The 27832-nt window shown below is 42.3% G+C and overlaps 1 protein-coding gene across 1 annotated transcript in view; it reads left to right on the top strand.

The window, feature by feature from the left end:
- Window positions 1–27832, top strand: part of CDH23 (cadherin related 23) — a 394671-nt gene that overhangs the window by 214887 nt on the left and 151952 nt on the right. The window contains exons 14-17 of the mRNA XM_083740685.1: window positions 12731–12795; window positions 14050–14287; window positions 19317–19422; window positions 19517–19644. Coding sequence (XP_083596811.1) covers window positions 12731–12795; window positions 14050–14287; window positions 19317–19422; window positions 19517–19644 — 537 coding nt within the window. The remainder of the gene's footprint in view (window positions 1–12730; window positions 12796–14049; window positions 14288–19316; window positions 19423–19516; window positions 19645–27832) is intronic.

The following is a 27832-nucleotide window of genomic DNA, read 5'->3' as shown; positions in this document are numbered from 1 at the left end:
TGACCCCTGATCTGTGCATGTTGCATGTTTCCTGTATTCCTTTCTGTGTTCCTATTTCTTTGCTCATCACCCCACGTAGTATCACCAGGAGGTTGGCAGGCAGCAGGCAGCGATGAGAATCATGGCAGGTCACTCTGATGCCTTGACAGGTTTTTGACAGTCAGTAATTGCTTTCCTGCTACAGCTCTTTTGAGCAGAGAGTTTCTGGCCAAAGCAATTTGCTTCCCATCAATTTTTATTCCCTCGTTTTTAAATAAAAAACCTCCTCCAACAACAACAAACAAACCTGGAAACCCCTTTATTTAGCAGGCCTGGTGTCAATTCTCTTTGCAAGGGCACCCTTGTCCTGCAGAGAGTGACATATTAAATGGAATTCTCCCTCCCCGGAAACACCTGTTATGGCTCTCTTTCCTCTCCCCCTACCAATGGTATGCTCAGCATTAGCTTTCAATTGCTGCTAATAAGCTTTACTGAAAGACTCTAGGGAATGTTTATTTGTCATACACCCTTCCTCCACAGGCAGGGCAGTATATTATTATTCTATGAGGTTATCCTCACAAGGAAAAGCAGAGAGAATGGTGAAATACTTGCAACTACCTGCTGACCAAGGATTTGAACCTAAGTCGACCTGGTCCAAAACCAATACTCTAGCCCAGGGGTTGTCAACCTGGTCCCTACCACCCACTAGTGGGCATTTCAGGATTCTAGGTGGGCAGTAGGGGGTTCTACGGCACAAGCTGAATCCGCCTTCCATCGAGCACTGGTGGGCAGTAAGGAAATTTTACCATCAAGAAAGATGCATTAGTGAGCGGTAGGTATAAAAAGGTTGACTACCCCTGCTCTAACCATTATGTAATGGCTATAGGGGTTGCTCGTGCGTAGGTTGCCGCCACTCCTGGCCAGGTTACCTGGTTGCACCCTTTCTGTCTGGACAGCCCTTCACTTCATGGCTGTCTCAGTCGCTGGCAGAATCCGTCAGTGGGCGTTTCTTGAACTTCTTCCAGCAAAGAAGTTCTTTGACGCCAAGTCTCCTCCTACTCTCCCTGCGAGGAAGTCTTCTGCGCAGGGAGGGTGTGGGCAGCGGAGCACCCGTGCTCTCTCCGCTGGTCTCCGGTGAAGAGTCCTGGAGCCTCCTCTCCGATTCCCCCATCTGCCCCCCCTTCTCCACTGGTGTTACGCTGATTTCCTTCCCCAGCAGATGGGCTGCCTCTCTGCCTGCTGGGACCCTCTCCGGCATCCCTCTGGAGCCTTCCCTCCCCCTCTAGCTCCAATGGCAGTTCCCTGACACATTACAAATGGTAGTTGGCTAAGATTCTGCATGATAAGGCTATAAAGTTGCCTAAGCAACTTGCATTTGAAGGAAGTGAATATGATTCTCCCATGGATTATTTACTGGGAACAATGTATAAAGCCAAGTTCCCAGCACACTCCTTGGGAGTCTCGTTATTTTTCCGAACCATGTCAAAGATCTAAAGTGTTTTCCAAACTCTTTGTCTTACACTAGGCAGAATTACCTTACAAATGCCCCCTTTTGGTAACAGGAGCCAGTGAACAACGGTTACATAGGTTAAGCGGTCACATAGATGCTAGAGAACTTGGAACCACCAGTTTATCAATCCAACTTCTAGTGAAGGTACAATTGCTTCTAAACAAGAGAGCAATAGAAGTGGTGCCACCGTAAATGTATGGGAAAGGTTTCTATTTAAGGTGCTAAAGAGAAGAGAAGAGAGTAAGAAAGCAATCCATTATGGATTGTGAGGCCATTAACTGATTCATCAAAACATCTACAGTCAAGATGATTTCTCTAGGGGATGTTCTGCTGTGGTGGATGGGTTTCATGCCTTGGACATGAAAGGTGCATTAAACTCTGGCACCAGCACAAGAAACATTTAAGAGTCTAATGTGGGAGTCACTATAAGCAGTTACAAGGTACTTCACTTGGGGTTGAAAACAGCCGGATGCCCCCAAAACATGGCTGCGATGGTTGTCCATCTTCTTGGTGGGATGCAGCACATTTCCATAGCTAGCCATGTTGATTATAAGAACTTCACAGACCCAGGACTCCAGGTAAACTGGGAATAGCCAGCATTGACACAGTCTTAGACTACAGGCGACCTATTGGATGTGACCAAAGTGATATATAAACAAACAAGGTGGAACTGGTCCACAGTCCTGTTGCAGGTGATGCAACTCACCTGTGCTTTTTTGAATACTAGAATTTGTCACCTCCCTCTCCCAGGTCATCATCTGACAGTAATAGCTGTTCGACAGTGGGATAGACTCCCACAAGAGGTGGTGGATTCTCCTTCCTTGAAGGTTTTTAAGCAAAGGTTGTGTAGCCACCTGTCATCTATGATCTAGCTGAGATTCCTGTATTGCAGAGGATTGGACGAGATAACCCCCATGGTCCCTTTCCAACACTACAATTCTCTGATTAGAAAACCACAACAAGGGTTTCACTCTTTTTGAAAATTGAATTGTATCATTGACTTTGACATACGTTTTGGTTTCCCATATTTCTTCATACTGCTCTCACCTCTAAAATTTATCATGATTGCACACATAGTTAAATTAAAAGTACTTAAACAGAAAGTATTGCATACTTTAACTGTAAAGGTGGTCTCGGCAGTCATGAGCAGTGATAGTCATTATAATTGTGGACATAGTGTGTTCAAGATCTCAGTATTCCTAGTATATCTCTTCAGTGTTCCTGTCTCTTTAAACTCTTGCCTTCCTTCTTTACGGCTCTCCCCCCACCCTCCACCGCATCTTATGCTTCCCTGAAGCAGCTATGAGTAGAGCTTATCTCACAAAGTTTTAAGGAGTTATTCAGTGGATGATGAATGTCGAAACCATTACCGGCAAAGCACCGGGGCTCCATGGAGCTGTTTAAAAATGCATTCTCCCATGTAAATTTCTGCTCCATCAATCCTGATGACATGTCAAACATTGCTATTGTTTCCTGAACAAATTGTACGACATGCCCTTTTCTGCAGATTTGTGCACAAGAGCAGAACTGCTCCAAAGCTTCGCCTTCCGCTATTGTCTCTGAGCAGGTTTTATGGCAGCAGCTGCAACTGGGCTGATTTTGATCGCAAGTGGATGACGGATGGAGTGGGGTGGAGGAGGAGGAGGAGGAGGGAATGATCTGCACGTGTAATAGTTGTGGAAATAGTTCGGCGCAAGATAGCTATGCTTGAGAAGTGCAGGGAATTATGCAAGGGAGATGCACAGAGGTCAGCACTTACGAATGCATGCACTGCAGCTTTGCTTGTGACCGAGCAATAATAAATATCCCAATAATACCCAGCCCAATCATATCCATCAGTTTTAGCCACTTTTCCAACAGGGAATATCTAGGGGAGGTTTGCAGCACTTTCTGATGGCCTGCAGAAACTTTTGAATGCTGTGTAGGCGGATCTGTGCCAGAACTGCTTAGTTGCCATAGTGAGACTTAGGTATGCATAGGTCAGGGCAACAGGAACCAGTACTGCTGCCACCGTTGCTGTCACCTGGATCTTGGATTAGGAAGACCTTTATGCTGATCCTGTGACATGCAGTGTCCTCATAGCAGTGCTATAAGGAGCAAAAGGTTGTCTTTGATCATTGCATGTATGGAGGTGAGACTACTTCGAAACACTAAAAATTTATTGTCCATGTTATGGCAGGCACCACAATAAACCAAGAACACACTGACAGTTCAAGAGGAGCGTATGCTGTTCCGTGTTTCATGGATACTTTCCGTGTGTGTTTGGATCTGTGAATTATTTGAAATGAACTTTCTAAAGTGGGTCACAACAACAGCAGCTCTCTCACCATACATATATATGGTAATAATAATAAAAATTAAGAGATGGATCCCCAAATGCATGTTGAAGGCTAAAGGCTACTGGTGTAGACGGTGCTGAAATTTATGGACCAATGACCTGTCTCAGTGTAAGGCAGCTTCCTAGGTTACTGTGAGATATAAGAGTTCACCAGGCAGAGGGCCTTCTCAGTAGTGGCACCCGCCTTGTGGAACACCCTCAAATCAGATGTCAAAGAAATAAACAACTATCTGACATTTAGAAGACATCTGAAGGCGGCCCAGTTTAGGGAAGTTTTTAATGACTGATGTTTTAATGTATTTTTATTGTTGGAAGCCGCCCAGAGTGGTTAGGGAAACCCAGCCAGATGGGCGGGGTAGAAATAAATTATTATTATTATTATTATTATTATTATCATCAGCAGCAGCATCATCAGCATCATCAGCATCATCAGAATCATCATCTTAGAGTCTAGGATCCCTGGCTGTGTGCCTTGTTTTGAATGAACTATGTGAGAAACAGAGGATAAAGAAACATGGGGACATGGATGTCTTCAACCTCTATAGTGTGGCAAAGATGCAACACAGTACCTATGCTATCTTGACAGCGTAAGCATCCCACCCCCTGTAAATCCATGGGATTTGGTGACATTGAAAACTGGATTTAGATTCCTTGTTGGCTTTCTGTCTCTTTGTGTAGGGTATGACCCACTAAGAAACTTCATCTTTGCTAGAAAAGCAGGCATTCACTGAAATGAAAAATCGCAATAGCCACAAAATTAAAGGTGTCCAAAGTGTGTGTTCTGACTTCTCTTCCTTGCCTTCTGTCAAACAACAATAACCTGCATTATTTCCCATGTTACCTCACTAAGACATATGAGCCTGCATCCCATGACTTTGTAACTCCTTCAGTTTCTAAAAGGCCCCACTCATCCTGATCCTGATCCAGTTTACACTGGTGTAAATCAAAAGTAATCCCTTAGAATTTATTCTGAGAAAGCTGGACCTCAAGTGAACCGAGATGGAGAGCGGATTGCTTTTTCCATCTCAAGACAATCACAGCCTGAATGTGTCAAATGCATTTTGCCTTGGCAGTGCAATGATGTTTTTGAGTCTGATGATTACGCACATTATTGCCGTCCCGGGTAAAATGGCAGATCCATCACCAGCAGAATGGGTGAGAAAACAAGCTGCTGCCCTTGTGCTTCTACAACTGGAAGGTATAGCAGCTGGTGAAATTCTCTCTGTGTGTCGGTCTGTCTCTCAAAAAGATAAGGAATTGGGCATGTCTAGCAACACTTTCTCTGAGATGGCTTAGTAGGTCTTGTTTAACATAGTAAGAAATTGCAAAAGTCAGGAAGTTTGTGGAGCCCAGCTTCAGCTCCTCCAGGGACAGTGAATTAATCTGATTGGGCTCCATAGAGCCACTCTCCCAACCTTGCACCATATAACCTTCTTTTAACCTTCTTCTTCTTACAGCCCCCATGTGGATGTCAGTAGAAGAAAATTATGCTTCTAGCATTGTCCATCACTAAAACAAGCACTTACAAATGCAATTATAAGGAGCCTAATGGAGAAATTAGTTGTGGGTAATGCCAACATTCAATAGCATCATCAAGCTGGGTGTAAATCATTACTTCATCAATGGTCAATCCTTACATTTGGAAAGCCTACTTGTCTTCTTGTTCCTGTCCTTTTGCACCATGCTTGCACTAAATGAGAAGCAAAGGGTTGGCTTGGTTACTCTGGTCACCTGCAAGGTGTGGGGGGAAATCAGGAGAATGGGCATATGCTACGCTACATAAAGTAATTTGTGATGATCCAGGGTGCCCATCCCATTTTTAACAGAACAAGCTGATTGGCTTATTGTGGCCTGGTTTCCATGCAATGCTAAACCATAGTTTAACATAAACTATGGTATAGCATGCATGTGTTTGCCTTGCCTCCTGACTGTGGAAGAAAGAAACAAGCTGCAGTATAGCTTGTCATAACATGTGAAGTCAGGCTCATGGTTTCCCCCCCCAAAGAAATCGTGATCTATAAGCCAAGGACAAACTGTATGTGAAACTGCATATTATTATTATTATTGTTGTTGTTGTTATTGATTTTAAACCATGGTATAACCTTGCCTACATGTTAGAACTACTCATGTTGGAAGGCTAGTGTTCTTACCTAAACAATTTGCCAACCTCTTTCTTGTTCTTAATCAACTGGATCTACTTAAAATAATACTGCTAAAGATTATAGTAAGATGTGGGACAGTATAAGGCATTGCCACTAAATTTGTCTGCTTAGGGGGACATGCATGCTTATTTCAGCATGTGCTTGGAAAGCTCATGATAGAAATCATGTATAGGAATGCTCATGCTACATTTCTTAGAAGATAATCCCCTATGGATTTAAAGTAGGGAGTTAGGACCTTCACACACACACACAACCCAATCATTTTTCTTGAAGGCGCAAGCATTTTTTTCTGGCAAGTGGCAGCAGGTGGAATGATGTGTGGAAAAGGGAGGAGGGTGTTGGCAAGTGGGGAGGGGGTACATGTGTGTTCTGGGTTCTTTAGAAAGAGATGGCCAAAGTGGCAGGAAAGTGGACTTCTCTTCCATGGCACACATCTGATGTCAGGCATGAGGGATGCCCCCCACCCCCTAAGGAAAGGTTGGTACCTGAAATCTACACACCTGAACAAGGCCACAGTTCTCGAGCTGGATACATCAAACCACAGACTCTCACAAGGAAACATTTGGGTTGTGCACATGGGTTTGAAAGTCAACAGAGCCAGAGAAAACGGTAATCTGTACACAGCCCAGGGCTCCACCTATTAACAGGGCAAGTACTTCTGAATTCTGAATTCTCTTCTCTTGTGATAGGGACCAGTCAACATATCACAGGTCCATAGAGCTGATGAGAAGTATAGTACCTGTGATTAGCTAATTAAGGGAAGTCTAGTATAGGAGAGTTTTCCCATTCTCTAGGTTGCTTGGTTTGAATTAAGCACTCTTAACTGCTGAACCATTTCTTTTTCCAAGGGCATGATTTCTGCCTTATGCATCCATCGAGCTTGTTTTCAAATGCAAGGCAATGGAATACACATGAGAAAGAAGCCAGTAGTAGTTCATTGATTCCCAGAATGAGGGTTGCGCACTATAAAATGACAGTGGCCATTTTAAAAACTCCTAGCTAAGGGACAGGCTGCAGTATTAACAAGTTGAAGGTATCAAGGAAGCTTTTATTGGATGCTGCATGTGGAAGAATGTAACATAAATCCTACATGAGCTCTGTTGGTTGCTGATTTGTTTCTGGATCGAATCCCAAAAGTTGAAGGCATGCTGTATTACCTCCATTTGTTGTGCCCATACCTATTCCTATCCACTAGTTTCAGCTTCCTTAAAAACTACTGTTTTTCTCCAGCCTTGGTGCTGAAGGCCAGCACTGCTTCAGAGCACAGGGATCATATCTGGTCAATCCCTCATGTCTCTTTTTTTACATTGCAACTGGCAACCATTATTACATTGTGTCTGGCAATGAATGCACCCGCAATCAACAAAGAAAAAGGAGACTGGAGTGGGTGGTTATGCCTGAGTAAGTCTATAATTTAAAAAATATTCTAATAATGTTTATGGAGATTTTAGACTCTGTCTCTTGACTCTGCTCTTTTGTGACAATTTTTAAAAATGGGAGGGGGAGTAACATGAAGCATAGAGTTGTACCCAGAAATTGGGCCCCTTTTTTGCAGAATGGCTTGTTCTCCGGGGACTATTTGGCTGACGGACCATCTGGATACCTGCAGTCAGATGAACCAGCCACATTAGCTTGCAGCAGCCTGAGAGCTATCTGCCAAAGGAAAGTATAGAACTGAACATGAGGAAGTGGCCATCTTGCATGACCAGCTCGTTAGCCTTCTCCCTAATGAGGTGTGACACATTTTATCCAAGGATACAAGGAACCCTTTCCCCAAAGACATGTTTGGAGCCAATGAAAACCGAAGTCTGATTTTGTGAGGCCATACTGTGACAATAACCCACCCAAGAGGAAATTGCAACTCTCTTAGCCTCCAGCTGGCAGGGCAGGTTAAACACCTGGAAAGTCTGCTGCATGGGATTGAAGGGTTGCAAATTGATAGGTACATCAGCATCCTACCAGGCAACCCCTGCCAAACCAAGCAGCAGTATTGCTGACTAGAAGACGGTACAATTAAAGGAAGAGAAAGCCTTTGGTTGCTTATGGGGGAAGGCAGGGGAGGAGAAAGAGAAAAACCAAGCAGATGGCACATTTTGATCTTCTTCCAACAAAGTTCAAATCTTCTAAGCTTATCGTACAAAATGCTTAAATATCAAATAGTTGGCCGACCCTGAGATGCAAAGGTCCCTTAAAAGCCATACTATGGTATTTCACCCTCCTAACTTGGCCTTTTAGAACTCACTGTGAAACGTTCTTATTCTGATGCTTTGTAATCCCTTAGCCAATTTGGTGAGTTGAGACAAGTAATTGGGTTTCAATAAACTCGTGAGAGATTGTTGATCTTAATTGACAGACCTCAAAACTGGGGCACTGACCCGTTAACATGTTTGCAATAGCATTTCCCCCCTCAGTGAAATTATGCAGTTAAAGAACAAGCAGAGATGTGTTTGCCGTTGTTTAATTATTAATGCACTGTGCTTCCCAAAATCAGAATGGGTTTTGTTATTTGACGTACAGTGAAAAATCACAAGAATTTTCACTTGAAAGTGGAGCCATGTGCAAAGGTCCTTGATGATGATAGCTCAACAGTGGTGTGTCTGTTTTAATGTGTGTGTGTGTGCACACATGTGTGTGCATACACACACCTGCAGTAATGCATATGGTGTCATCCATCTCAGGGCACCTCCAAACTGGTGTTCTTTTGCAGGTGTATTATGTGACATCTCACTGATGCAATAATAGTGTGTTGATGGTGGATATATGCTGGGCTGTCCACAAAGTTTGCTTTATTAGTTGTTCTGCAATGCCTCTGCAATGTTACTGTGTTATTGCTGTTGGAGCATCTGTCTTGCCATGTAGCACAACAAAACCAGAACCAGAAACACACACACACCCCAAAAGGGGGAGGGGCAAGAAGAATACTCATGGTATGAAAAATTGTGGGCTTCCAGGAGGAAGCTGTGAGGCATGCACTAAAACAAAGCAGGATATCTGCCCCTAAATTTTCAAAGGTACAGATGATATTGAGCTCACAATACGATCATGACCACCAGTCATTGTGAAGGCACAATAAAAAGCACATCAAGGGTGGAGGGGGGGTAAGCATTGCTATTTTTCTAGAAAAAGAGGTGACAGAACTCACCACGAGCACCTCCCTCATTCTCTCAGAATGTCAATGGCGCCCACCCGAGAGGTGACAGAATTGAGTTCCGGTAAATTCCGGATGGGGAAAAAGCCCTGGGGCTAAAATGAGATTAACATCTAAGTGAGAAGTCCTAATGGTATATTGGTTGTGGGGTGTGTTGTTGTTTTTTTACAATTAAGGTTTAATTTTTACACAGATAAACAAAATATTATATAGACGGTATATAATTAAATGTAACATGTGCTCTGGAATAATGCTGCTCAACCAGAAGTGATGCAAACATGCAACTCAGCAGGTCGAAAAGGTATTCAACATATAGCTGGATTCTCTGCAATAGTTTCCTATATTTTCACTTACACCTGTCTCAGGCTCCATCTGTTGAAGCCACTTCCTTCATCCGCTGCATCTGTCTCCAGCCATCACTAAACTTAGAATAGAAAAAGATCCAAACTTTTGTGGTCCCCTCATCATGGTCTCTTCAAATACAGGCAAGGCCAAAGGTATATAAAAGAAAGTTAGAGCAGAACTCTCAAGTATATGTAACTCGTAGAGCCCTTTGAATTTGGGCATGAAGTGTGTGTGTGTGTGTGTGTGTGTGTGTGTGTTTTTACACTGCTTTTACTCACATCCATCATCCTCTAAGAAGCTCAGACAGAAATCAATTTAGAAAATAAGTTAAAAAACAAGATGGTTTGGTATTTTATTCCATATTTCTCATTTTAAAATACAAATTTGTCCCCTTTGCCTTTGCTGCCATTCATGCATATTTTATATATTCATTAGAGCCGAGACTTTAAAACACCCACAAATCTTGCTTTGCTCACGAAGAGTGACACTGTGAGCTTTACCCGCTTTCCTGGGAAGGCTGCTGTTATTTTTTGCCATGACCAGATTGCGAAATCTGTCATGGCTTTATAAGATTTGCAAGGACATCATCCTGGTGATGAAGGTCTCAGATTCTACTGAGAGTGAGACTCCCTCTTGTCTCCCCTTACTGTTCCTTATGCATTAACTTGTAGCACTCCTAGAAAAGTTGTGAACAACAGAGACAACAGAACTTCATAATCAACTATGCCCCTTGTACCAGTTAGTGACAACTATCCCATTGATTTAACTTGGTATTATCATAAATTAGGATGTATAAGCATTCCTCAGTTCATTGACACTTCCATCTGGTTTAATTCAGTTTACATTTTCAACTGCAGTTGTGTATGTGTGTGTATTGCGTAAGTTTGTGTTCCCTTTCATTGTCCTCTGTTGCAAAAATATACAGATTTTTACATAGCCCAGAATAGACAAGACATATCAATATATATTTACAGATTAATTGCCTTCCCTGTATGTACCCTCTTAAAGATAATGCAATAGGTAGGCCTGTTAGATTTGTCAGCATTAAGAAACAAGAACAGCAAAGGGGCACCAGTATACATTAATTAATACATAGGTAATGTTTCTTGCAAACTAGTTTTTGTGTCTATTTATATATCATGTGTGCCTGTTTTGTTTTGTTTTTTTAAAACCTAAAAGATTCATGGTTAGCTGTTTTAATTTTTAAATGTTGTTTTTAATCTGTAATCTGCCCTGGAACCTTAGAGTGAAGGGGTGGTAACAAATAGTAGTGGCAGGAAAAAGAAGAATTATTGTGGAGACTTAGATAAGTAGCTTTCTCAGTAAGTCAGTACAGCACTGTGGATCAAATTGGTGTGCAGAAATAGACCTTGGATGTCTTATTTTCAAAGGATTCCTCTGACATCCCTAATCATAAATACAAATAAAATATGTGCGTGGATGTGTGTGTATACATTCACACATTCTTTACAAGTACCAAAATCTAAGGAATGTGCCAGTAATCCGTACTAAGAACAGATTCATGCTGTCATGCAGACTCCAATGTTCCCCATGTATAGCTTCAAATACAAAAGGTGACGGGAGGAGTTAACTTCAAAATGTGCTGAGGAAAAAAAGTATGTTTTATTCATGAGAGCAGCTATTATGCTTAGTGCATTTCAAGTATAACCACTCTTATCAGAGGCTCATATCACAAGTGCCCTCCCAAAACACAAAGGAACTCCCCATTCAGGAGATAAAGAAGGGATGATAATTCCTATGATTTATACTCCAAACACATCAGGCATACATAAGAACTGTAAGCAGGAGTGCTTTCCTCAATAAAGCATACTTTTTCTTAAGCACCTGTTGAGATTCACATCCTCTTCGGGGTTTGGTAGTCTAGATCATCCTTCATAGAATTGGCATCCTCCAGATGTTTTAGATTACAGTACAGTTACGCCTGCTGGGGCTGATGGGAGATGTAGTCCAAAAAGGGAGACAGCCTCTCCATGGAAATGGCAGAATGCACAAAAAAGTATATATTTCTTACAAAAGAGACAAAAAACATTTTATTCCTGAGGTGTGAGAGTTGATTCATCGCATATGAAAGTGGGATCATCGATGACATCAACATGTCATTAAAGATGATAATTGACTCCAGTTACCTGAATCGGCTCCTTTGTGTAAATAACACACTTGTCAGAAATACCCCTGGCTGTTTTCTTTTACAACTTTCATCCATGACAAAGTTACAGTTCTTATCTAAAATAAAGTTCCTTTATGTGGAGTTTTTAAATCTTTCTTCTGTTTATGCTCTTATGAAATTCAAGTATCTGGGCCTTCATGGCTGTTTTCCTTGACTTTTTCAACCTTACAGGTTTTTGACTGGGGTGTATTTTTCATATCAGTAATTCTCTGCATGCAGAGAACATACATAATAAGTCATGGTGTGCAAGCGGCAGTATATTTTTACTTAAGAATTCCAACAGGAATGGTTTTGAAGGTTGCAGAACTATAGAAGTGGAAATAACAGTTGCACTGGGGAAAACAGGGGCACGGATACCAAACTAGATTTTTAGCCTATGAAGAAAGTAGTCTATGAAGAAAGTAATCCTATCATCTTATAAAAGTCACAGAACTCCCTACCATAAAATGTAGCCTTCTGGAAGCGATGCATAGGTGGTGATAACTGTTGCCGGTGCCAGTTGTTCAGGATAAAGGTATGGAGGACTCACAAAGTCAAGATGGTTAAGCGGAGCTGAGGAGTAAGAGAAGAAGACGTTTTGTCTGACGTGGTGATACTGCTTATACAGCTTTGTATCATCTTCTCATTTTAATTTTAGTATATTTTAAATTGCTGTGAGATTCCTCAAGTCTCTTTTGGAAATATGCATTGCAGAAGTGTAATAAACTAGTTACAAAACTTTGAAAAAGAAATAAGCCCCGTAGCCCACATGGGCTCAATTTGTACCCCAAATCAGAGTGATTAGAAATGGAAAGTTCAACAAATTTATTGTGAGCTGATTCTGGCTAGGTTACACTGTCTCTTTTCTATGCAGTTTTAACTGGTGGTGGTGCCAGGAAATGGATATGTAACTTAGAAGAAAAAAGTGATACTATTAATAAGATTAATGGTTTTGCCCTAGGCCAACTCGATTTTGATTAGATGCTCTTGCATGATTTTCAAATATGCTTTAATATACTATGAGATTTCCTTCTCATAAATATTTTTACTACTAGCATTGATTTCTTTTCTTAATTTTTAGGCTACAGACAATGATGTGGGCTCTTATGGGAAAGTTAGCTATTATTTCAGTGATGATCCTGACAGGTAAGTACCACTGCTATCTCTAGGGGTTCCTCAATTTATCCTAGTGTGGTTCTGATTCTTGTTGTTTATAGTGTGCATTTCCTTCCTTCATAGCAGCTAAACTCGTGCAAAACTATGACAACAGATAAGGATCTTCTATCATCGTATGTTTCCCAGGAGTTGATCTGGAAAGTGGGTATTCACCCAGTTAACAAAATTGTTAGTTCTGGATTGCTCTGAATGTATCTCTCCTCTGCTTGCTGGTGAAACCTGCTGAAGAAACCACACAAAAAAATCACTGTTTACTGTCCAAGGAGCAGGGCTGGCCCACCCATGAGGCAAGCTGAGGATAGCAGACCCAGCTTCCAAGGAATGTGTCGCCTGCTGCTGCTGCCACAGTACCAGTGATCATTGTGGCACGCTCCTTGGAGACTGGATCTGTCACCTTCTCAACAGCCACCCGCCCAATGCCACCTTCACAGCAGCCTCTTGGTGAATAGGAGTCACTGCTGGTCTCTTCCCACCCCTAGGGTGGAGATTGCAGGGGCTAACGTCTAGGGTGTCCTGGGCTCTGCACCCACCTGGCATGATTCAAAGCAGGCCCCTTTCCTCCCCGCAACAGCCTTTGATTCCCACTTCAACCTTCAGGTCAGGTTGATTTGGTCCCACCCTTCACCCCTTATTCCCAATGTAAATTCCAATGTAAAGTTTATGTATGAACTATTTATGGAGCAAATGCTGTAGTTCGCACTACAAACTAATTATGGAACAGAACTGTCAAGTTCTGGCCATCCTGCATCCAAGGTTACTGGCCTTGCATTGGGAGTGTCCAGAACTGAGGTCCTTGTTTATCAGGCAGCCAGGCTGGAAGATAATTAATGTTTGGGAACTCCTGAAAATGCTACCAAATCATAAGGAAGGCTCACCAGGCCCTTTGGGATCTCTTAGTTGGTTCATTAAGGTCTCTGCCTCTTAACTGGAATAACTAGGATTCTGTTCACACACAGAGGAGATTTTCTGTCCATTTAATGTGTGCAATGATGTCCCAATGTACATATGTGTGCTTTTATAATGAGAAAGCAGCCTAGGGTGGTTGCATCTCTTGAATGGAGGAGTCGGTGGGGGACATGTGGTGTTCAACCCTTTCCTTGCTGGTTGCTTTCCTGCTAAAAATTAGCCTCCAGCTCCATCTGCTTTCCCCCTGCTGGTTCCAGGTGTGCAATTTGACTTGGTAGGTTTCCTTAAATAGCATTTATTTGCTGTTTTTGTCTCCAGATTCTCACTGGACAAGGATACAGGTGTAATCACGTTGATTGGCCGGCTGGACTTCGAGACAACCCAGCGTTACACATTGACTGTTATTGCCAGAGATGGAGGTGGGGAAGAGACCACAGGGAGAGTCCGAATTAACGTCCTGGATGTCAATGACAATGTCCCCACCTTTCAGAAGGATTCTTATTTGGGGGCTCTGCGGGAAAATGAGCCTTCAGTCACTCAGGTGGTCCGTGTGAGGGTAAGAAATTGTGGCTTAGATATATGTATCTCATGTGTCCAGAATATGTAGAGTGAACATTAAATTAAAGGCCACCAACATGACCGCTATGTATGTTGCTAGAAACCATGAGAGCCAGTGTGGTGTAGTGGTTAAGAGTGGTAGATTCGTAATCTGGGGAACCGGGTTCGTGTCTCCGCTCCTGCACATGCAGCTGCTGGGTGACCTTGGGCTAGTCACACTTCTCTGAAGTCTCTCAACCCCACTCACCTCACAGAGTGTTTGTTGTGGGGGAGGAAGGGAAAGGAGAATGTAAGCTGCTTTGAGACTCCTTTGGGTATTGATAAAGCGGGATATCAAATCCAAACTCTTCTTCTATGTCCAGATGGAACTATTTTTGTAGGCAATGTGTTCTGAGAAATGTTCATCAAGTGTACAAATTACATCACCATTTCAGAAATGGGTTTGTTTTGTGGGGAGGGGGGCACTCCACTAGAGACAAAACCTGTCCTGAACATTCTAGGGTAGTGTCCTTTGGATTTTTTGCGTGGCTCGATTTTCCCATTTTCTTTTCTTTCATTTTTTCCCCACGCTTGTTTGCAACCTTCATTTCCCTGATCATCTTTTGTTTGTGGGGAGAAGAGAATATGCCCTCATTGCTGAAGCAACCAAGCCATGCTCTCTCTTGTAGGGATGCCCATCTCAATGCAAATCTCACTGAAAGTTATGGCAATGTGGAGAGGAACAACATCTGCAGCCAGATGCCAATTGGAATGGGAGCATAATTCCCCCCTACATTGTTCAACCCTTGCGACCCACCCCATTATGAGATATACTGTACCATTTTACAAATGGGTGCAGAAAAATGCCAAAATGTAAGGTGATCATTTCGTTCTCAGGCAACAATTATTTTTACAAGACGTGCTCCCCTGTTTTAGCTCATTAGTATTCAAGAGGAGGAAGGTAAACAAGCTGCATAAAGAAAATTGGCACTCCCTCTCCTGACAGTAGCCCTATGGCATACCACAGAAAACACCTGCTCCACTAGGGATAATACTATGCAGAGGTTTGGGGCATCATAATTATTGATCAGCTTTCATAACAGATTCAGATAAGCCATGAGAAGCAGATTAAAAAGAGGGGGGGAGGCTGGTTATATAATAATTATATTCATTTTATCTCCCATTATTTATTTGTGGCTTCCTTGAGATGTTTTTGCATATGTTCCAAATGATTTCTTAGAAAATTAAATGATGTGTTTTTGGAAATCATTTATCAGGCACCCAGAGCAGGAACTAAAAGCATAAACAACAACAACTCTTGAGTTCTCTTTATGTTTAGAAGACTTGTGAGAGAGGGGCTGAAATTTTTAACAGGCTAACTTTGGTCATGTGATTTATACAGATTTCCTGAAAAGGGCAGGGACAGAGTTTATGAGGACATATGATTGGATATATAGATGAAGAAGCTTTGGGGTGAGACCAGTAATAAGAATGCTGAAATGCAGTGGTTAATTTGCAGATTTTATGTGCGGAAGAGCTAGAACTCAGAGAAATAACTAAACTCTGAGGTGAATTTGGTCACCCTGGAGTAGTTGGTTCATTTGTCTTATCCTGCTAAATGTAGGAAGATTTCTATTCTACATCAGGTGCAGATATGCTTATGCATAAATCTAGGCCAAACCACGGTTTGGTGTGAATGAGTAAATAAGTGGGACCCTGAAGAGGAGATTGTGATTGATGGCTTTGCTCCTCCCCAGTCCTTTTGCTGCTGCACTGTGCAAAGCTGTGGTTTGGCTTGGCTTAATGTGTTGTAAGTCATAGGACAAACCTTAGTTGCAGCTCATGGTTTGTCTGGAGAATGCTAAGCCACGGACCTAGGTTTGAATGACACAACAGGATCTTAGCACAGCAGCAAAACAAATGGAGAGGAGCAACGCAGCCACAATCTCCTCTCAGAGTAGACACATTTGGTCACTCATGCTTAGCAATGGTTTGGCTTAGCGTTACTTGTGGACTGGGCCCGTGGCTGGTCATTTGTACGCATGTGTAGTCAGTTTGGTAATAGTCATTCTTAGCAGGGGTCAGGCACTTTATTTGTTTTTTTAAAAAAAATGTTTCAGTTGGCTTGCCAGTTGATGCTCTGTGCTCAGGGCAAACAGGAAGCACAGTAGTCATGTGAATTGGCTTTTACACATAAATGCAAACTCACCTCTAACACAAATCTTATTTTTGAAATCTCTTTCTTGAAGTTCACCATCTACTTTCCCCCCTTTTGTCTCTTCAGTTTCTTAGCTGGTTGCACATAATAGAGCAGTGGTGATATTCTAATGCTGGGAAGCTTTGCCACAAGAAAACAGCACTGCTCATGGAGGCAATTAAACAGAAGTGAAATAGGAGTCAAGCATATGAGAAGGAGAAAGCTTGGAATCCCTTCCATCTCTGCTCCTTCAGATGTTTTATATGACTCTTGCAACCTACCATGCTCCGCAGTTCTTGGTTTTTGCTCCCCATCTTTTCTGCCTTACTATGTACTTCACTAGATATCATGGCGAATTTTTGAAAGAGGTAGTTGGGGTTCTGAATGTGAGGTTGTCTAGTTCAGGAAGCCATTTCAAAGTGAGCCCATGCCACCTCTGAATTCAGATCCAACTTCTAAATGAGTCGCTTACTCCTTGCCAATCCACATACTCACACCCACCCAGCAAATAGAGTCTTGCCAGTGGGGAGGGCAGGAGGAATTGGTGGCAAGGAGGCCAAGCTGGAAACCTGATAGGCCTTATAAGCTTCAGCCTTAGAGCCTGGCCACTCCTAATTAAGGATAAATTTGATTCTGTTGGATACACCTAATTCTCACTTTCCAAAACAATGCGGGAACTGAGCCACGGCCAGACTTTGAAATAAGATAAAGTGTGCATTAAAATGTCAAAATGCATTATATCAGATTATTTTGTTTTGCAAAAATGTGTGTATAAGGCAAAATTGCATACAAATGTGTGTATGAGGAGAAGCTCACATTAAAATGAGGACTGAAGCTCGGCTCATGTTTGTTTTTAAGGCTGAATTTAGACCTACAAGCTTCTCCTTCCTCTTTTTGCCACCAAGGCTGAGTTGGAATAAGTAAACTTGCTTGGAGAGGGGTGCAGGTTTGTGGGATAAATCCTGAGCTTTTTATTGAGAATCCTCTAAGAAAGCTTACAAGGAAAATGAGTTCATTATGAGGTGACCCAGGTAGCTCTCACTATGCTCCAGGCCCGCGATTTACTGAATCAGATTTCATTGCCCTCCAAGTGATTGGGAATTCCCTTGAGGCTCCCTGAATTTCAGTGATGGGATTGGAAGGGTGTTATCATTTGTCTAAGTAACCAGAGCACATGAAGCAGGGAGAGCTGTCTTCCCATTACTCCTGAGTCCCTGTATTCTTGTGAAAGCTGCAGCAACATAAATGCGCCATTAAAGGAAAATGTAGCCTTACTGATAGGAGCAGCACTTCCATTTGAACGTGTTTAAAGTGCATGAGTTGAGAGCACATCCCGCTTCAGCCCTTGTTCATTGGCATTACAAAGCTTGCACAAGCTACACAAATGTAGACAAAGCAATGAGCAGAGCAGGGAAGAAAGTCAGGAAGATTTTCCATTATTTGAGCTGCTCTAAATGCAGACTGAAAAGCATATGCTCATTAGAAAGAAAGGATTCGTCTGAATGCACTCATTACTTACATTATTCTCTTTTCAGTCATTCAAGAGAGTGACTTTTGGGAGGAAGGCAGTTGGCCTGTATCTTGCTGATACGATCCTAAGCTTTCCCCTTCTGGGAGGCAATAAAGATTACATGTTTCCGTGAGCACTGTTTAGAGTAGCCTCAGGGTGTGTGTGGTTTTAAAGTGATCTTCAGAGTGTTTTCACACCGCACAGCTCCTTTCTGATAAACTGATACTCTTTGTAGGCAGGCAGTTTTCACCATCAAAATGGTTTCACTTGGTGAGCAAGGGAGTTTCAGGAAGGCCTGAGCCTGCTATTTGGTTTCTCCGGTTAGAGTTATTCCCAGCCAGCAAATCTTCCACAGCCCGTCATTAGGAGCAGATTCGTTAGGTGGAGAAGTGCTCCAGCCCTTTAGTCAAAGTGGTAACTTAGCTTTTCCTTCCCAAACATTAGACCTGCTCTTGAAGGATTGGGCAATATTGCTTATAGCACCTGTTCCAGTATCATGTAGAACCTAATCAGTCGCTATTCACTGAAAGAATGATTTCCTCACAATAAAATTGACAAGTGGAGCACTAAAACAAAAACAAAAAACCATCAGCAACCCTACCCAGAATATGCTGCGAATTTTGCTAGAATTTTGTGGGAAATACCTGAGAAACCAACTAAAGCTAACATGTGCATTTATGCATTTCATACTTTTGTGAGGAGGGAAAAGTTCCAGGGACAACACTTAGGCTTCCTTTTGGAGAAGAGATCACTATAGGCATATGGTGTTTTTGCAGCATTTGGTTCATTTATAAATATACAAGTAGGGCATAGCTGGAGGCAAGAAGCATGCGCTTCCCTATAGTAGTTGGCAAATCCGTTTCCCCACGTCAGACCCTCAGAAAGGTACTTGCACCCCATGGCACCTTCAGGTTACAGCTCATCTCTCTCCCTCTCTCTCGTTTTCTGTCTCTCCCAAAACTGCTGTTATTGAGACTTAATTCACACACAAAGATGTTTGATCAGTCCCAACCTGCTTCAGGAGTGAGGAACTATACACCAATTTCCCTCCAATGAGTCTCACATTCCAGGGATGAACTCTATACCTCAAGCATTAGCTCCTGTTGAGGAACCATCAGCGAGCCATTCCTGAGCATTAAAATTCTCCAACAAAGAATATGGCTGGCATGGCTTGGCCAAACTCCATAAGAATATTCACACTTTTGTTTATTAATGGTATTTATAATTTATTTTATTAAACACTTGGTGGTTGTGCTACAAGATCTTGTTATCTAAATGCTCCAATAACAGCAGGTAGGTAGATTAGATTAATATTAAATTATTTCTTCCGTTTTTACCTAGGCATCAGATGAAGATTCTCCTCCGAACAACCAGATCACTTATAGCATTGTGAATGCTTCTGCATTCAGAAGTTACTTTGACATCACTTTGTCTGAAGGTTATGGAGGTGAGTGCAATACAGTGCATGTGTGTGCATTATGGTTCGACTTTTAAAATGCCTAATGTCAATAATTGCCAACACAGGCTTCTTGCCTTTTCAGTGATAAGCGTTGTCCGCCCTCTGGATTATGAGCAAGTTCCCAATGGTGTTATTTATTTGACTGTAATGGCTAAGGATGCAGGAATCCCACCACTCAACAGTACTGTCCCCATCACCATAGAGGTGTTTGTAAGTACAAAAAGTGCCTTCCATTTACGCTTCCCAAAATGTATGTTCTTGCTCTGAGCACAGGATATGGTTCTCCTGATATATATTTTTCTTAATTCTGTTTTAGTATTAACACTGTAGTGTGTGTTGTTATCGAAGGGTGATTCCAGATGAATATTTCTTGTGGAATTGTTATTAATAATAAATAATAATAATAATAATTTATTTATATCCCACCCTCCCCAGCTGAAGCCGGGCTCAGAGTGGCTAACAACAGTAAAAATAATACAGTTTACATAAAATCACAATCAATTAATTGAAATACATTCTAAAATCAATTCAGAGTCAAATTAATGGCAACCATTGGGCTAGAGTTCTGCGAGGATTACCAAAGGAGGGGGTCAGACTGTGCCTTGGCCAAAGGCCTGGTGGAACCGCTTTGTCTTGCAGGCCCTGCGGAAAGATATCAATTCCTGCAGGGCCCTAGTCTCTTGTGACAGAGCGTTCCACCAGATCGGGGCCACGGCCGAAAAAGTTCTGGCTCTGGTTGAGGCCAGCCTAACCTCCCTGTGGCCCGGGATCTCCAAGATGTTTTTATTTGAGGACCGTAAGGTCCTCCATGGGACATACTAGGAGAGGCGGTCCCGTAGGTACGAGGGTCCTAGGCCGTATAGGGCTTTGGTTGCTTCTTATACATGCAGTGGTGGCACCAGGGGGAAATCAGAGGGTGGCGACAGAAGGAGCAAAGTGTCTTTCTAGGTAGGCAAGTTGTGTCCCACATTTTAGGATCTCTGAAAGAAAAATAACAGTATATATTAATGACAGAGACCAGGCCATGGGGGGGGGGGAGTAATCAAATGAGAGTTTGAGTTCCTTGTTGCGGGGTGCTTGCCTCCTCTGTTCCCCTAGTGCCAGGTATGCATGCATGCAAGTTGCGGTTGTTGTTGTTGCAAAGCCCATACAGTGCCCTGGGTATCGAAACACCAGCCTAAATTCTTATTCCCCCAATTTCATCCAATTGTCCCCCCTGGATTAAGGTAAGGGAAAAATAAATGGTTATCAACAAACCCATTTGCAATATTTCAATGGCCCATTTGCAAATTAAGCCCTTGTCTAGAATTACCCTGACTCTCAAAAGCCACAGAGCAAGGTTTGTCTGCTGCTTTCTCTTCAACCTTCCTTAAACCCACTCTTCAGCTGGAAAAGAAAAGACTGCGGGAGAGGCTTACAGATATCACTAACAAGAGAGTCCCTGCTGCCCTCAGGCTTGCAATCTAGAAGAAGAGCTCCATCTCTCTCTCTCTCCCCTATAAACTAAGCAGCTAGATAACAGTCAAGGGAAGAGCCTGATGAAATTGGTCTTTCAACAAAGCCAATAGCGATGGAGTAGCTACCAAATCTTGTAGCAGAAAGAGAAAACTTCTGGAGTTGTGGACTCAAGACCTTAATACGCCCTGGACCTTAATATTCCCTTAATCTGGAAGGTCACAATTGATTTCTATTTGGTCTTTTCTTTGAAAAAATGAAATGAAACAACACTCCTGCACTTACCCACATTCCTAAGAATGATTTCATCCTTAGTATTCTTGAAAACTGTCGCCTTGCTTTGCAGCATTCACTTGAAATCCCAGCTGTATTACTGAGGAAGGCAGAAGCTGAAACATTTAACTAAACAGTTCTAGGCAAATATCTGTTTTCACATAACTTGCCCGGAGGCAAGGCCTGTCTTTCTGTTTAGTCACTGTACAGCACCTACTTGCTTTAATTGCTTCTGCACTCTTGACTTTTAACTACTGGTTCTCAGTATGACCCAAGGCAGGTTGCTCCAGCAGCCCTGCCACTGCACAAATATATGGTAAAGTATTAGGAAGTGAACGCGTGGGATGAAAAATTGGTAGCTATACAGTGGTACCTCGGTTTAAGAACAGCCCTGTTTACAAACTATTCGGTTTACAAACTCCGCATTAACGGAAGTAATGTCCTGGTTTGCGAACTTTACCTCGGTCTCAGAACGGAATCCGAACGGTGGAAGGGCACTGGCGGTGGGAGGCCTCATTAGGGAAAGTGTGCCTCAGTTTAAGAATGGCTTTGGTTTAAGAACGGACTTCCAGAATGGATTAACTTTGTAAACCGAGGTACAACTGTACTGGCAGCACTGAACACTGTTGCCATTTATTTGATCATGCACAGTGTAAATAATTATGGAGTCATGGGAGTTTATCGCATCAGTAGCTGCAATGTTGCAACTTGTTCACTGGCATGCATCTGCATTAAAATCAGGGCATATGAATCCCCAAATGTTGCTCCTCCAGAGATGACCTGTTTATTGAGCACTTGTCCTGATTTGCTTGCACGAATTTTGCACTCAGGTTATCCAATATCCACTCATTATTGAACATTTGACCTGATTTGTTTGTGGAGAGGTTGTGCAACTTCCCACCATGCAGTTCTTACTCTAAACCTTTTGGTGTGTTTCCCCATCACTCTCTACTGAAAAAATCTCTCTCTCTCTCTCTCTCTCTCTCTCTCTCTCTCTGTGTGTGTGTGTGTGTGTGTGTTGTTGTTTTTTAAGTGGATTTGTTGCACCAGAGTGCACTCATGTTCTCTGGCCTTAGTTGGAGGCATTTTTTTCAGAATCTCAGTCTTGTTTGCTGGCCCCAGTCTCCTTTCTTTCTCAGAGGAAGACTTGGAAAATGAGAATGCATCACATGGAAATCCATCATTCTCCATTCTAGGACTTTCTAGTCCAGAGGATGTGTCATTACTCAACTTATCAGGCTCAAAGGGCACCCCCTTCTGCAATACTTACTGCCCCTTTCCTGACTGCAGGAGGCAGCTTCTGCAGAATCAAGCAATGGTCCTTTAAGAAACACAGATAGCTCATTGGAGGTGGCAGGCTTAACATCAAGCCTAGACCAACCAGCCTTCACAAGACTTCAACATGCTACTGAGGTGGCGTCTGCCATAGTGTTCTGTCCAAGGTGTTGACAGTCTGCTCTTTGCTATGTCTGTTGTGATCCTGAATAACCTGCCTTGACTCTTGCTTTACTGTATGTGACCCTGCATTTCCAGTAAGTGCCAATTCTCCAACCCATCGTCCCCTGGGAGCCTTAAGGTGAGCCAGTACAGATTGTTCCCAAGACAATAAGATAATGAAGGGATCAATAGCTGAGGGCATAATAGAAAATATGTAAGAAATCAATAATAATGACAAATGTTGTTTGCAACAAAATGTTGCCCTTCAGAGTTCTCTCCGCCAAGACATTCCATCTCATCCTTCGCCCACAGTAGACACTCAGCATTCTCATTCCGCATGGGATGGTTTTGCTTGGTTTGCAAGGGTCTGGGTATACAAACATTGGTGTTCCTCCAGGTCTTCTAACACCTCGCTATTATGCGTGGATAGTGCTGCTTTTACTTCAAAAGGATAGGGCTTTGGAAAATGAGTTTATTTATATAGATGGTTGTGTGATTATTATATATTTATATCCTAGTCTTTGCCTTTATGCATTTAAGTAACTGTCCTGGTGGTCCTAAGCATTTCCTTTATTATTATTAATTATATTTGAATACTGCCCTTCATCCGTAGATCTCAGGGCGGTTCAAAGCATAAAAATACAAGATAAAAACACAAAATACATAATAAAAACTAAATAAAGCAATACCCCCTCCCCCACCCCTCATACTACTCATCTAATTAACACCCCCATCTTTCTTCTCCCCCTAATAAAAAAAGTTCTTGAGCCAATGCCTTCTTTTCCTTTCTAGCAATTCTGTTCTTCATCCTTTCCAATCTAGCTTTTGCTCCTTTCATTTAACGGAGACTGCTCCAACTCATCTTTCCAATGAAGTCCACGCAGCAAAATCTAACCATCTTTTCTTCGTGGATCTTCTTCTTCTGACTCTTCTTTGAGCCTTTGATGCAGCTGACTGCTCACTTCTTATTTCGCTTTCTTAGCTTTGGCTCCTATTGTTTTCTCATGGCTTTTGTCATGGCTGTCTCATCACTCCCTTAAGGTTTCTCTCGGTGGCTTCATTTCTTCATCTTCCCCCGCTTTTTGGAGGAGTGCATCAGGAATCAGTTCTTCTATTTGGTCCCATTGGACAAGCCCTTACTGGCCTTGTCCCCTCCAGATGTTGTGCTGAGTGGGACTGCTGAGAGGGGTGGTCCAAAACACTTGGAGGCACCAGGTTGGTTAAGGCTGCATTTATACATTCATTTGGTTGTTGGGATAGGAGTGTGTCAAATCTGCCTGAAGGTTCCATGTACAAAGATCAATGCAATTATCATCACCATCACCACCAAGATAGTACATTTATGCTGTTCTTTTCCTGATCTTCCTTCCCATTCTTTACAGCTTACTGCTTTTTTATAATTATTATTGCTTCTTGGCCATTTTCAAAATCACTCACATTTGTTCCTGATAATGCTACTGCTTGTTCTTCTCCTCAGCTTTGAAATCTTGGAATAGTTTTTGATTCTAACTGCATAGTCATCTCATTTTTCATTACTACAGTGGTACCTTGGGTTACAGACACTTCAGGTTACAGTCTCTGCTAACCCAGAAATAGTACCTTGGGTTAAGAACTTTGCTTCAGGATGAGAACAGAAATCGTGCTCCGGCGGCAGGAGGCCCCATTAGCTAAAGTGGTGCTTCAGGTTAAGAACAGTTTCAGGTTAAGAACGGACCTCCACAACGAATTAAGTTCTTAACCCGAGGTACCACTCTATATCTAATACTGGTTCTGTTCTGTCTCTACATTACCAAAATTCATATCAGTCTCCTGGTATTTCTTGTGTTGGTTTTTGCAGCGTACTTCCAGTGCTGAAAATATGGAATATGTGCCAGCGCATCTCCTTGTGAAGACCATTTCACAATGGCAGTGCCACCGCTGAGAGGGCCCTCTTTCATGTTGTCACCTACCTCACTTCATGAATATTTTTTTAAAGCAAGTTTTGTTTATTGAGTTTTCAGATATAACAACATGCAAACAAAAGAAACAAAGAGCAGCAGCTGTTTGCAGCACAATATTGCACTTCGGATAAAATGGAGCAGAAGGTTTGCTACACTTTTGCAGACATCATAACGAAATGTCTGCGAAAGGATGTTTTAGAAGTAAAAGTCACGTAAGGCAGCCTCAGCAACTGTTTTTCAGGAATCCCTGGGTAGGAGCTCCACAGCCCCTTCTCCCACACATGCTTTGAAATTTAAGAATATATCATGCCTTTAGAAGCTGTACTTGGAATCTCATCCCTGCCCTCCTCTTTGGTAAAGCTGGTAGTACCTTGGAGCAGTGTGTGGAAAAGATTAAGATTCTACACTGCTCAATGGTTCTACTAACTGTAGAACTTAAATCATTTGATAGTGAATTTGCTCAATTCTTATTTCGCTTTCTTAGCTTTGGCTCCTATTGTTTTCTCATGGCTTTCGTCATGGCTGTCTCATCACTCCCTTACGGTTTCTCTCGGTGGCTTCATTTCTTCATCTTCATGTTCCATTTGTGTTCCAACTGGCACTGACAGCCAAGCTCAGAGAAAATCCTGCCAGCAAGTCCTTCACAAACTGGGAGCACGTGCAAAGAGAAGGAAGAGGGGAAACACACTGGGTGTCTGACTGCAGAACAACTTCATTTCCCTCTATGTGAAGTTCAAGAGGATTAAATGAGTAAATTCTCTGGTTTCCGTCCCTCCCCACCACCAGAGATCTAAAGGTGCCTGAAACCAAGCCGCTCTGATTCTGACATGAATATCAAATGCACATTAGCCCTTGAAGTGATTGAAATTATCAGTCATTCAATCAATCACAGCCAGCTGTTTATTTTTCAAATGCTAGCTGTCCCCAGCTGCTGTTGTCCTGAATCCTGATGCAAACATTCTTATCAGGGATGGTGGTGTAAACAAATATATATTTATTGGTAGCAGAGTTGTGTTACTGTTACTCCACAGGATTAAACCAGATTGTCAAAGCACAACAAGTATTTTGATTCAAGAAAACTCAAACTCAAAATAAAGTATCGGCAGTGGAGTTTGCTCTCTTGATAACCTTTCAATCTTAGCTGCATCCTAATAAGATCTGACTTCCGAGTGGCAGCATTTTATTGACCAAAGAGTTGGTGAAGATCATTGTTGCTACAAGATTTGTCTGACTTTCTCTCTTGTCCCCGACATAAGATTGGAGGGGGGAGAAAGAAAGAAGCAGCAAAGGGGTTTAATTGAGGCTAAATACCTCCTTCCCATAGCTGCTCTTTGGACGGTGTAATCCCATCTGTCTAAAGACCACACTTGAAAAGGTCATTTCCTTCTAGTTGATTTTGTACATGGGTGATTTTTAAGTAGCTGTCACATTCTGCACTTTTGACCAAAAGGAATTTTCTCTTTCAACTGGAAGGGGGTGGGGGTGGAATATGATGATGGTGATGAATTGTCTCACAGTGGTACTTAAGGAGCTGAAATGAAGGAGCAAGTATGATTGCATGTGTGTGTGAGAGAGAGACTGTCTAAGATGGTCCATTTTTTCAGCCTTAGCTTGTTGATTTTTAATAAAGAAATGAAACTCGTGTTGTAGATTTTCCATTAGGGGACAATAAGCTTTCATAGAGGGAGTTACTGAATTAGAACTAATATTACGCATGATACCAGCATCCTTGGAAATACCACCACTAATAAGTTTCTCTCCAGCTCTCATTTGCTGACATTCTATGTGCCATTTTGTTCACTGAGCCAATAACTTTAACTACGCTTAAGTATATCATAAAGGAGACATATTCATTTGTGTTGGACACTGTTGATTTACAAACTTCTTCATCCCAGAGCCACTGCTAGAATTTCCTGTCTGGTGGCATAGATTAGTAAGAGAGAGAGGACTGAATGCTCGCTGGAAATCCACCCCCTTGGAATCCTTAGGCCAAATGTTAAAAGTCTCAGTTCTACTCCTCTGTATGTTCAAACGCTGAAGTACTTTGTCTCTCACCAACACAGTGCTATCCATGAAACTATATCCAGTGTTGTTTGTGCATAAGGGCTCTAGAATAGCTTGCAGAGACTTAAAAGGGTTTTAAAGGAAAATATAGCTTTCTAGTAGCTTGGATGGCACCTTGTAGGCCATCTTCTGACAACTCCTGCAGCCCAGCTGGTGCTAAACATATTGCTCTGCTTTCCTTTGGGCTAAACTTGTGAAGCTAAACTTGTCTTGTCGTCTGGGTAGCCTAGGACCTCCATAGACACAGCACTAGGACTGCACCCCAGAGAAGTGCAGCTAATGCCGCAAAAACAACATGGGAGACAGCAGTTACGACTTTCCCGTCTCTGCAGCCACAGCAGGCGCTGTGATTCCCTAGTGGTTTGACTTCGCCCCCTAGCGGTGCACTTCATTATTGACAGATTCCAACAAGTGGCTTGAAGGCGATATTTCAAAGACCTCATTGCCCACAGCTGCAGATATTACAGGGCCATTCCTTTCTACAATGAAATGGTTCATGGTCCTAGCACTACCTTGATAATTTCAGTTTTGTAGGTATTATAGCAGAGCTAAAACTGACACCCATAAAGCATGACTAGGGTTGCTGATTCTGAAAGAGACATGTATACATTTTGGTGTAACTGTGTTGCAGGTACCTGAAATGAATAATGAAAAAGTCACACTTAAAGCAGGTTGTTGTTGTTTTGTTTTTAATTAAAGGTTGGTTGCTTGTCCACTTGATAAAAGGAAGAAAATACAGGGCATTTCCTCTCTGTCCCAGCAGTACTTAGTATGCCCTTTCTCTCCAGCAACCAGTAGATATTCTTTCATTTTGGTTACCTACTCAAGTTGGTATCTCAGTAACCTCCTGTATATGCCTAAAATGCTTCAGCACGCACCTAAGGGCTTTTGTAGTTTTCAGCTATGGCTACAGCTATTGGATGGCTCTCCCTGCTTTTGAGAGTGAAGTATTCAAATGAATACATTCACACACACACACACATCTTCTCGCAGCAGAGAAGGCTGCTACCAAATCGCCTTATTCTCCAGTAAGCAAGACTAGAATTTCTCATATACACTTTGCTTAGATATGGGCGTAGAAAAGTATTCCAAGTGGGGATTTAGCATCCTTACTTAGATGGATTTTCCGTGTTACTCTCTTCCTCCTCCAAGGATGTGCAGAAAAAGGTGAAGCTGCATGCAGTTGGAGCTATCCATGATGGATCTATTTTATAGTGTAGGGAGAACAA

The sequence above is a fragment of the Podarcis gaigeae genome, assembly GCF_964106915.1.
Source record: "Podarcis gaigeae genome assembly, chromosome: 5".
In the NCBI taxonomy this organism is placed as follows: Eukaryota; Metazoa; Chordata; class Lepidosauria; order Squamata; family Lacertidae; genus Podarcis; species Podarcis gaigeae.
The sequence above is the reverse complement of the archived record's forward strand: the minus strand, read 5'-3'. Positions and strand labels throughout refer to the sequence as shown.